At 40.6% G+C, this 12,634-nt stretch overlaps 1 protein-coding gene across 1 annotated transcript in view; it reads right to left on the bottom strand.

The window, feature by feature from the left end:
- Nucleotides 1–9,338, bottom strand: part of LOC109917668 (endothelin receptor type B-like) — a 50,679-nt gene extending 41,341 nt beyond the window's left edge. The window contains exon 1 of the mRNA XM_048605506.1: nucleotides 8,852–9,338. Within this exon, the coding sequence (XP_048461463.1) occupies nucleotides 8,852–9,325 (474 nt within the window). The 5' untranslated portion in view covers nucleotides 9,326–9,338. The remainder of the gene's footprint in view (nucleotides 1–8,851) is intronic.
- Between the last annotated feature and the right edge of the window lie 3,296 nt (nucleotides 9,339–12,634).

The following is a 12,634-nucleotide window of genomic DNA, read 5'->3' on the forward strand; positions in this document are numbered from 1 at the left end:
GATTCTTGGCAGTGTGGAGGAACAGAGGAATCTTGGAGTCCACGTCCATAGATCCCTTAAAGTTGCGACCCAAGTTGATAGGGTTGTAAAGAAGGCGTATGGTGTGTTGGCTTTCATTGGCAGGGGAATTGATTTAAAGAACTGTGAGGTTATGTTGCAGCTCTATAAAACTCTGGTTAGACCACACTTGGAATATTGTGTTCAGTTCTGGTCACTTCATTACAGGAAAGAAGTGGAAACTTTAGAAAGGGTGCAGAGGAGATTTACCAGGATGCTGCCTGGACTGGAGGGCAGGTCTTACGAGGAAAGGTTGAGGGAGCTAGGGTTTTTTTCATTGGAGTGAAGAAGGATGAGAGGTGACTTGATAGAGGTTTACAAGATGATGAGAAGCATAGGTAGAGTGGATAGTCAGAGACTTTTTCCCAGGGCGGAAATGACTATCATAAGGGGCATAATTTGAAGGTGATTGGAGGAAGGTATAGGGGAGATGTCAGAGGTAGGTTCTTCACACAGAGAGTGATGGGCGTGTGGAATGCGCTGCCGGCAGTGGTAGTGGAGTCAGATACTTTAGAGACTTTTAAATGACTCTGGGAGGATGGTAAAATGTAGGGTATGCAGGGTAGTTTGATCTTAGTAGGATAATAGGTTGGCACAACATCGTGGGCCAAAGGGCCTGTACTGTGCTGTACTGTTCTATGTTCTATGTTATTCACACCTTGTGAATGATGTGGAAATGGCAAGAAAATTGGGAAAATACTGCAAGAATGAAAAGAAATTCTTGATGTTGATAACAACAAGTCTCTTAAGCTTTCAAAGGCTAGATGTGAATCCCACTAGTAAGCATGAAAGCCCTGTTTACATCATCTCATCTCATCTCATTTCTACACAATTGCTATGTTCCAGGTTCTGGTGAGAAACTAGATGATGTTGATTTAGACTGATGTGAAATTCAGAGCAACTAGTGCTGGTGTTTGTTGCTTGCAGACATATTCTCCAGGCCTCTATGTTGACCATCATTCCTCAACATCTCAGGGCATGTTCCATGGACAGTGACTGCCTGGACCTCTGTCCATAGAAGTTGGCATCAATAAAACATGAGACTCATCATATAATTTGACGTATGTTGGACGAACTTATAGTTTAGCTCTACAATGCTGCATTTTGGAACTCACCAGCACCCTACATTGCAATGCTCTTGCCAGGTCACTTTGATGCAGAGATATACACCCATCTCATGAATCTGAACTTAATACATCTCAGGGCTGTTAGCTTGCTTTCTTAGTGCAGAATGACTTTGTGCTTACTTGGATGCTCACAGTACTAATGACATGCTTTGCCTTTTGTGTATTGCTGCTTCATTCAGAACTTGCAGGCTCACAGTAGCAAAAACAGAAATTACTGGAAAAGCTCAGCACATCTGGCAGCATCTGTGGAGAGAAATCAGAATTAACGTTTCAGGTCAAGTGACCCTTCCTCAGAACTGATGGTAGCCAGGAAATTGTTGGTTTATATGCAGAAGATAGGTGGGCGAAGGGGGTAAGGAGTAAATGATAGGTGGGGATAGAGCCCAAAGAGAGAGAAGAACAATTGGGCAGACAAAGGAGTGGATGACGATCTGTCTAGGAGGGTGAATAGCTATTAATGAATAATTAATGTTAGTGACTAACAATGGGTTGTGTGTAATAGCAAACTGTGATAACAAGGCCTGGTGCGTGAGGGTCTGGATAAGGACATGGAAGAGCTCAAAACCTAAAGTTGTTGAACTCAATATGGAGTCTAGAGGGCTGCGGGGTCCCCAAATGGAAAATGAGGAGCTGTTCTTGCAGCTTGCACTGAGCTTCATTGGAGCACTGCATCAAGCCTGAGACAGGCCCACAGTAGTTCTGTTTCCCCTTGTATTTTAGCACAGACCGAAAACCAGGCATCTTGTTATTGTTGCCAGCATCAAACATTCAAGAGTACAGCAATATTGCTGTGTGATGCTGTGTTACGTGAATGCCACACCTTCAGAATGTACCAGCAGTTATGCAGGAAACATAGTGCATGTGCATCAAGAAGATGGTAGTGTTGAAAGCCTAAGGAGAGCAGCCTTTAGCTGAGTGAAGGGGCTATGGTCAGGCAAAGGATGCCACTGCAATCAATGAGGAGTCTGTTCTCAGCCCAGGGTCTGGGCCATGAGCAGTCAGGTGTTTAAGGCTGTCCTCCGAAGTCAGCAATGATCAGTCTTGGGGTTTGGACAGTGAACATTAAGGGGGAAGTTTTATCAGAGGGCAGTGCAAGCTGTATATGGGAAAGTGGAAAATTCAAGTGTGAGGATTGACCCAGTGCACTGAGACACAGAGGAGACAATGACTGTGAAGGGCAACTCCATAAGGATGGGAGGCAGTAGAGCTTGGAATGTCACAACATATTTTGGAAGGGGGTATCTTCAGAAGTCACTACCTGCTTCATTTTGATTATGGGCAGACGGGAACGATGTTGGATATGCAGTAGGTCTGGGATGGGGGAAAATTGGGGATATTGTGGTTAAATGAAAGCATTAGGTGGGGATTTGGAGATACTGATGGTGTTGACAATGCTGATAGCATTGACAAGAACAACTACAGGACTTAACATAAAGGTTGTGGGGGGTATGGGTGCACACAGAATAACTGGCAGAGTCTGTAATTCATCCTTTGGCGCAGGACCCAAACAGCCTTTCATTTTCAACCAAATCTTAACTGTGCAATAAAGATGAAAAATAGCTGTCAGAATACCCAGGTGGAATAAACTTTTCTGTTTTGTCTGTGCAATGTGAGGCCCTTCAAGACACAATTGTATTAATCAGCCACTCAGATTTAACAGTGTATATCTTCCATCACATGAATCTGCATGTGCTGCTCATGCATTGACCAACAAGGTACATGAGAAATCCTGGCGACTAGCAATCCTGACCATGTCATTGATTATTACAAGTTAATCCTTTTAATTTCTGTGAAGCAAAAGTGATCACAGGTGATGTTTAAAATGTCACCTGCAGTCAACAATTCATATTCCAAAGGTGCCATCGATTGTACACGGGCTTGGAGTTGCTATCCTCTCACATTGACCTATAATTATGTGAGAAAATGAGTTCATGAATGAAATGTTGAGTTTCTAGGTGATTTGTGGAGGAGAGGGGATTCAGGGTGGTAGTAATCCTACTGCTTTGATGATATCATCATGTATTTGTGTGACATAGACTGGGCTTCATATGTCTGAGTGAGGTCTAATATATTAGAGGTCCATGTAGAGACCCATTTGGTCAGATGCATCCATGTCCTACTTTATTGAGGTCTGTGGCAAAATGTTATTTCTTTCTGCTGTGACTAGCAATGGGTCATATCAGTGAGAAACTGTCTCGTCTCTGATAATTTCACACAGGTTTATTGCATTTGTCTTGAATGGATCCAGCAACAACAGGTGTTATTGGTGCTCTCATTGCCTTATAAAGATGTTGCAGAGAAACTGAAATGACTGTCGATCAGAGAGCACACGTATTTGCATTTGTGATATTCTGTGAACAATGAAGCATCATCTGTACCACCAATGTGTGCTCAGAGAGTTTTATTTTCCCTACCCTCCCACTACATCTAAATGCACTCCCAGGGTTCTGCATTTGGTGAGGAGACAGCCTCCCATGTAATGGAGCCTGCTGGCCTTGAAGATTTGGGCAGACGAGAGACATTTGTGGCTAAAGAACTCTGACATGGTAAAAGTCTCCTGACCAAATGCAGTTTCACTTTCCTGGGCTGTAACCTCCACAGCTAAGGGTGACCCAGCGAAGATGGAGGGCCTGGGCACCTTTGGATCCTCATGAAATGAGACTTCTGGGTGTCCCGTATATGGTTTGTCCTCTATCCAGGTGCCTCCTGGCAATCCACATATCCTTGAGATGAAGGCGTACCTGAATTGAGGATAAATGCCCTCATCTGTGTTTTGGTTTGCTGTTGACGCAGAGCACCAATGGCTAAAGCAATGGAGGTCAAGTCTGTGCATATATGTCAGGCACTCACTGAGTGTTCTGCTAGACCTGGCTTTCTATGGCAGCTGGCAACCAATCTGTGGAGACAGCTAAACAATTGCCTGTCAGAGCCTGCACTATACTAATTAGATTCCTTCAACCTTTAATCTAATTTACTAAATGTCTCTGACAAATCTACTGCTGCTCCTGTATCTATGCACTTGCACAAAATTATTGATGACTGACACAATGGCATCATCTTTAGTTTGGGGTTGATGCTGGTACTTGGTCTCTTGAAGTCCTCTGAGTGCCACTAATTGGAGGTGTTTCTTCTTCAGCCAGCTTCAGAGTTGTGTTCGTGATGTGCTCACCACAATGGACTCAGGAGGCCAATCTAGTTAAAGTGCCCTCAAAGGTGAAAATATCTAAACTAGAGGAGTTTGCAGGATATGGCTTTGTCGGTGTTTCCTTTGAGGGATCAATGGCTTCTTCCTTAGAGGTGGAAAAGGAGCTGATATGTGGAGGGGCTGGTCTCTTGTGGATGGAGGTGCCACAAGTGCCTGCATAAGACAAAGGGAATGAGTTGTGCAATGAGTGTAGATGCTTGAACTTGTTAAGAGTTTGCTTACACTGGTGATAAATGGGGACTGTGTGTGTGTGTGTGTGTGTGTGTGTGTGTGTGTGTGTGTGTGTGTAATGCAGCACAGTGCTATGAATTTTGTTTCCTATTAGGGCTTGGAGGCCTTGGCATCCTCCACAGTGAGTGGTCCTATTTCGCAAGCTGAAGGATTTTCTATTCATACACAGAATGAGGGGAGGAAAATTAGCCACTCTGCCACCTGTTTTCACCCTGTCTGTTCTATTGAAAGTTGTCTTGCCTAATGCTTCTGTAACAGGAATGAGTAAATCCTGGGTTTTAAAACAGTCCAGACAAACTGAGCAATCAAACATGAAACCTCCAACAATCAATCTGAACAACACCGCTGATTTAAAGAAACATGTTGAAACACAAGATGGCAGTGTCAGGGATAGCAGCGTTCAGCCGCATCCACACGGCTTCATCGTTGTCTTTCTAGCTCGGGAGCTTGGTCACTTTTTTTATTTGTTTTTGTCCTGGGGCTTCCTGACATCCTCCTGCTGGAAGCTGGGGCCCCATGTACCTCCATCCCCACTCCATTTCAGGTGGCGGCATCGAAAGATGAGCCAGGACTGGTGTCGACCAATGTCCAGTGTTGAAGGAGGAGGTGCAGGAAACGTGCAGTGTGACTGTCTCCAGCTCAGAAGCAGTGGATGCAGAAGTGATGGCACTGGTGGTGGCAGCAAAGGAGCACAGTGCCAGGACTGAGGGGATGATATTGAATGGCGCTGACAGGAGGAACAAAGAGGGTGAAGACTACAGAGAGGCAAAGATGAACTTTTGAAGCTATTTCAGTTTTAGTAGTATCAATTTAAATATTCATTTATTTTGTATTTCACCATTTATACAATTTATACAGTAATTTATTCTGTAATCCAAGATGGTGCCAGAACATGACAACATTGTACACTTTTCACTGTACCTGGGTACAAGTGACTAATATTAAAGAAATCTAAATCGTTCTTCTGTAAGGAGACAGACCAGGGCTTATACACTTAATGGGAAGGTCCTGGGGAGTGTTGCTGAACAAAGAGACCTTGGAGTGCAGGTGCACAGTTCCTTGAAAGTAGAGTTGCAGGTAGACAGGATAGTGAAGGCAGCATTTGATATGCTTGCCTTTATTGGTCAATGCATTGAGTTTAGGAGTTGGGAGGTCATGTTTACGTTGTACAGGTCATTAGTTAGGCCACTTTTGGAATACTGCATGCAATTCTCATTTCCCTGCTACAGGAAGGATGTTGTGAAACTCGAAAGGGTTCAGAAAAGATTTACAAGCATTTTGCCAGGGTTGAAGAGATTGAGCTATACGGAGAGGCTGAAATAGACTGGGCCTATTTTCCCTGAAGTGTCGGAGGTTTATAAAATCATGAGGATAATGGATAGGGTGAAAAGACAAGGATTTTTCCCTGGGATGGGGAAGTCCAAAACCAGAGGGCAAAGTTTAAGGTGAGAGGGGAAAGATTTAAAAGGGACACAGAGGGTGGTGCGTGTGTGGAATGAGCTGCCAGAGGAAGTGGTGGACACTGATACAACTACAACATTTAAAAGGCATCTGGATGGGGATGTAGATGGGAAGGATTGAGAGAGATATGGGCCAAATGCTGGCAAATGGGACTGGATTTATTTAGGTTATCTATTCAGCATGGATGACTTAGACCAAACGGTCTGTTTCCATGCTGCACAAACTCTATGTCTCTAAGTAAAATTCTATTCTTCCCGACAATCTGACACCTTCACAATGGGACCATGGCCCTGTCATGTAAGTGGAAAAGGAAACTAAGAAGAATAAGTCCATTTTGCTGCTATTTAGTTGGAGGAAGTGTAAGTACTTCTAAGTCTTGATAGTGCATGGGTAGTTGGAGTGATTGGCAAGAGCCTGGGAGGTCAAAGAGAAAGTGATACTGAGTGTTACTAGTACAGTTAATGGTACAGAAGATGAATATTGTTGAAAAATACATATTAATAAACCAAAGCAATCTATACAGATTGCTGAAATAAGGCACATTTTGTTGAAGCTTTTCGTCTTGCATTTATCAGAACATTTCACAAGAATAACAATCAAAAGGGGAATAAGATTTTATACTGGATAAGAAGAGAATGCCGATTAGATGGCAAGTGGACTTTGATTGATAGAGGCATTGTCACGTAGAATGCACCAGTTAGATGATGACTGACAAATAACAGCCAGGCTTTGTTTAAATATGCCCTTGGATTGGTAAAGGCATTGCTCTGAGAAATTAACTAGAGAATGACTGTCACCTATTTTGTTAAACATTGGTATAATGTGTGTTTCTATTCTTCATTTGTCAAGAATGGTGCCCTGTATATTAATATGTAGCTTCCATTGCATACAAGTATGCACACTGTAAGCCCAATTGCAACCTTAAATTGGTTGTCAGCACAATTCTTGCACACTTCAGAAATATTTAAATCTTAATGACTAACCTAAATTCATGTCAATTCAACCTGCCATTCAGCACACCCAGTAGTCTGAAACCTTGTGTAAGATCAATGAACTGCTGGCTAGAGTGAAGCATAAAGATTGGGTAACTTATCCCACCCTATGTTCTTAGGATGTGGACAGGAATATACAACTGGAAGGGATTACTGATTAATGGTGGAAGAGGTCATAAGAAGATTTGAAGGGGAGAACAAAGATTTTAAAATACATTCTCTGGGGTGTGGTGATCTAGAGAATGAGAACATGTTTAAGTATATGTAGAGTCATGAATTGTGGCAGTTTGATCATTTCGTTCTTAAAGATGGTATAAGCAGGAGGCTGGCAAGGAAAGCATTGAAGAGATCGAATCTTGAGGTGATAAAGTTGGAGACTAGATTTTGCCAACAGCCAGGAATAGATAGTAAATGCTTTGGAAATGATAAACCAATTTGGAAAATGGGAAGAATCTGGGGGGAGAGCACTTATGCATCAATGGATGTAGCCTAAGCTGACAGCTGTGAAAATTAATGGATTGAACAAGAGAGGCATGTAAGTGGAAATGGAAACTAAGAAGGATAAGTCCATTTTGCTGGTATTTAGTTGGAGGAAATGTAAGTACTTCTAAGTCTTGATAGTGCATGGGTAGTTGGAGTGATTGGCAATAGCCTGGGAGGTCAAAGAGAAAGTGATACTGAGTGTTACTAGTACACTTGTAAAAGCTGATCCCATGCCACTGGATTGTGTGTCCAAGAGTTAGAACATAAATAATGGTGAGAAGGTCGGGGGGTGGGGTGGGGGCGGTGGGTTATAGAGTTATAGTCAACAGAGGGAGAAAAACCATTGGAAACAAAGGGAAGATGAGATGTGCAGGAGTTAAATCACCAATTATTTGCAGGTTTATCTGCATTACTAAGAAATCCTTAATAAACAGCCTTATAAACACAGAAGGATTCTGTTTCATCATTCATATCCACTTATGTTCACTACCAGTGGCACTGTATAATAATTAAGTATCAACTGCAGCGTTCTTTTTAGATACACAAGCTATTAACCCCAATGAACTAATGGATTCTACTTGGTCTTAAGTTAAAGCATTGGGTTGAATGGGTTTTGCACATTCCAGTGACATTGGTTCAGCTACTTTGAAACTCAATATTATTCCTCCGTGATCTGACTTATGTTGCAGTTCTTACCATTTATGCAGATGTGCTAATTTTGTTTTAAACTTATATTTCATATTTTTATAGCTAGTATATTACAAGATTGTTCTTGCTTTGGTTCTTGTTTTCACAATGTTTAACATTATATTTTAAGTTGCTAACTATTCAACTTCTGTTCACTCCAAGTTGATGCAATAGCTGATCCAGCTCCATGTTTGAGCCTCATCACTTTCCCTAAAAAAATTTTATTTCTCCTTCCTAATAAAGGAAAACTGTTCTTTTCTAAATGATTATTTAGTTCTTTCCTAATAATAATCTTTCCTTTCCCCATGATATAATCTGATTTGGTCTTTCTCCTCCAACTAGTTTAACATTTTTTTCTTCATAAAGAATATAATTCTTCCTGGAGTGTAATTATTTAATATCTATAGCATTTCATTGTAAACCCTCCACAATAAAATCTGACTCTTTGCAAACACATCTTAGTATGCCAATTTCATTTCCTCCCAGAGAACTTGGAGTCTACTTAATCTTAGTTACCCATGGAATGTAGCTGTCTTATGGTAAAGCTTGGTTATGTTCCCACCATCACCATGCATTTTCTCCATTTGCCCCTCTGTTATCCTTCATACCTTGTATACTGTAATGGGAATGTCTATTAAGATGTAGAGCAGATCTCCCAGGGCAAGACTGGCGATTAAGACATTCGGTCCATTTCTCATACATTTGATCTTGTAGATAATTCTGAGCAATGTAGAATTTCCAATGATTCCCACCACAAAGATCACACAGGAGACCACAGAATTGACGTACTTGAAAGCATGTCGTATTTCCGTCTGTTTAATGCACAAAGGAGGAGATGAAGACCCAGTTCCTTTATTTGAGGGAATAGCTGTTTTCTGATATCCATCTGTAAAGGGCAGCACATCTTTTGGTCTTGGTGGGCTTGGAGTAGGAATTCTGTTTGTCATTAATTTTTCTGTAATAAAGTTCCTATTGGAATTATTTTTGGAAGCTGCTCCTTGCCCATATGTGATCACAATCTGCCAGGTTAATAGTAGAGCAAGGAACATCATAACATTTGCTGCAGCCATGGAATCAGGCATGGATTCACAAGTAATTGGTAGATTTGTACTTAAATAACAATGATGAAATCTCTTTCGTCAGCAGGAAACTAAATAAATAAAAACAAAGAACAAAATAAGATCTTGCAAAAATATAGTTTACTTCACCTTCAACATTTATAGAAAAAAAACCTAACTGAAAAATTTCTGCTGTGGTACCTTTATTGGCTTTTAAAAAATATTTTCAATTTCATTTTCTGATAATTATGATCCCATTTTGGAATATGTTGGTGCTGAGCATTGGTTGATAAAATTTCCAAAGGTTTTCTAACTCGTTGCTCATTGGGGATTAATTGAGGAGATGAATCCCACCAGATCCTGCAGTGGTCAAATGAAGAGGACATAAACTCTGAAGAGGATCTGGTCACAGTTGTTCACTGCAAAAGTGTATAGATCCTTGGAACCATGGACTTTGAAATTAATTTTAAAACATTCTGACCACACAAAATGGTAAATAACTTTTACCATTTTAATTAAAGTTAAAAGCAGGCTTCATTTTGTCTTGGCTCAGAGTTTAAAATAAAATTTGCTCTAGAGAGTTCATTTTTTGGATTACTTTGCTTTCATGCTGTGTTATATTTTCCACTTAAAATTTAATGCCTACTATAAATTCTACTGTGCATGATTAAAAACAATGAACAAATTAAAAATGTACTTTTCATAATCACTATGTGTCTTGCTATTTAGAAGGAACTTGAAGTTCCGAAAGGTGCTAGATAAATGCAAAGTTCGTTTTCCTTAGGAAGGTAAAGAATGGGAAGGCAATGTTTCAGTTTGGAATTTGGAGAAAAGGAACTACAGCTTGATTTTGTCATCCACCAAAAAAGAAATGCAGAAGTTCTGAAAGGTGCTAGATAAATGCATTTCCTATTTGGTGGATGATAAAAATCAAGCTATAGTTCCTTTCTTCCGCCAATTCCAAACTGAAACATTGCCCTCACATCCTTTACCTTCACCCATAATAATAAGGAAAAGTTTAAATTTGCATATTTATACAGTGTTTCTTGGAAGTCAGATGTGTTAAATTCTTTTACAGCTAATGATATACTTTTGAAATGTACTCATTATTGTAAGGATCTGAAAATGTCATTTGACAGCAGGGTCCTATAAACAGCAATGAAATCATAACCAAGTAATTTTACTTCCGTGAAAATGATGAAGGACAACTACTGAGACATCAGGAGAACATCACTGCTTTTATGTTCCATTAATGGCACAGCTTCTTTCATGTTCACTGAGAGAATGGATGCAGCTTCACATTGTCTCATATGAAAGCTGGCAGGTCCAACAGAACAACACTCCTCGTCAGCCTCAATGCAGGTTACGGGCTGGATTTTTGCAGAGTCTAGGAAGATCTGGGGATTCTCAGAAATGGCAGATGGAACGGAGATCTACATTTCCAATAAAACCCATTCTTGGTATTAGTGGAAGGGGTCAGGAAGGACCCATGAGGGAAATCAAGTCTCAACAAAGCCATTTGAACTCCGTGATGAGCTCATAAAGGCCCCATTTAAGGTTTTTTGTGATTCTTTCAAAGGATGTGGGCCTTGCTGGCCAGGCAAGCATTTATTGGCACTTCTAATTGCCTCGCAGAGGGTGATAGCGAGAGGCCTTCTTGAACTGCTGCGGTCCTTGAGGTGTAGGGACACCTACAATGCTGTTGGGAAGACAGCTCCAGGATTTTGGCCCAGTGACACTGCAGAAGTGATAATATAGTTCCAATTCAGGATGGTGTATGACTCAGAAGGGAACTTGCAGGTAGTGGTGTTCTAAGGCAATTGCTGCCCTCATCCATCTAGGTGATGAGATTGGGTGTTTGGAGGATACTGTTTGAGGAGACTGTCTGTGTTACTGTCGTGTGTATTTCAAATTGTACAGAATGCTACCGCTGGTGCTTGGTTTTGGGATGAGCCAATTCAACCAAGTGACTGTGGGGCAGCATCCAAATAAGAATGATCATGTAGTTTAGGTTAATATAGGACAAAAATTAAGGACAGTAATTTAAAACTATATTTCTTAATTGGAAGAGGGCTGTATTCAAAGGTGATCTAGCTAAGTAAAATGGAATTAAAGATTGAAAGCAAAACTGTAACAGAACAGTGAATAATCCTTAAGATGTTTCAGGTGCTGCCTAGGTTCATTCTGACAAGTGTGAAGAGTAAAGGAATCAAACCATGGCTTCTGAGATATGGAGGGAGATAGGAAAATTGCTGTTATAAATTAGTGGGTTCATGTTAGGGAAATTCTTTTGAGCTCAAACCAGGTCATATGCAATAAATTGAGAGGGAAAGTAAAGAGGACAATAAGACTGGCAAGGAGAGAATATGAGGATCAAATAGCAGTTAACATAAATGGAATCCAAAAATCTTCTGGTGTAATAGTAAATAGTAAGCAGGTAGTAAAAGAATGATGTGGGTCCTATTAGAGACAAGGAGCATGATATATACCTAGGCAAGTTGAAAATAGTTAATGAGTACTTGGATTGCTGTTTACCAAGGAAGAGGATGGTGATAAAAAATGCAGTAAAAGCAGATAATAGAGGTAATGGAGGGGGTGAACATTGATAGACTGGATGTAATGGAAAGGCAGGCTATTCCTAGAGAAGATACATTACCTGGTCTGGATGGCTTACATCCCACCTTGTTATGGAAGTAAAAGTGGAGATAGTAGTGTTTGCTGTAATCTGCTGCATTATTCCAAGACATAAAACAGAAAGAAAAACCCTAAGGTTGTCACTGTAGTGTAGATTTGTGGGAAAACTGCATTATTAGAGTTGCTGTTTCTCATGTTAGATGTTTAAACCATACCCTGTCATCCTGTTGTCTGATATAACAAATCTGAAGGCACTCTTGAAGAACAGCAATGGAGTTATCCCCACTTTAAGCCAATACTTATCCCTCAATCAACATCATAAAAACAAATAATCTGGTCATCAATTGCTGTTTATAGAGTTTTCTGAGCAAGTGTTGGGCATTGCATTTCCGACCTTACAGCGGTGATTACGATTCAACGTTACTTCATTGACTGTAAAGTGCTGAGATACCCAACAACTAACGCCTAAATGCAACACTTTCCATTTCCTTCCTATAGAAATGTGAACATTCCAGAATATTTGAATGTGACAAATGTGACACCACTGTTCACAAGAGGAAATAGGGGCAACTCCCCGTAAGTATGCACAGTCAGTTTAATACACACATTGTTGAATTGGATTTTAAGTGTTTGACATACTGCCATTTAGAGGCCTGGTTAACACAATTGAGTCACATGGAATAGAGGAATTGGAAGAGA

The sequence above is a fragment of the Rhincodon typus genome, chromosome 14, assembly GCF_021869965.1.
Source record: "Rhincodon typus isolate 14 chromosome 14, sRhiTyp1.1, whole genome shotgun sequence".
Classification (NCBI taxonomy): domain Eukaryota; kingdom Metazoa; phylum Chordata; class Chondrichthyes; order Orectolobiformes; family Rhincodontidae; genus Rhincodon; species Rhincodon typus.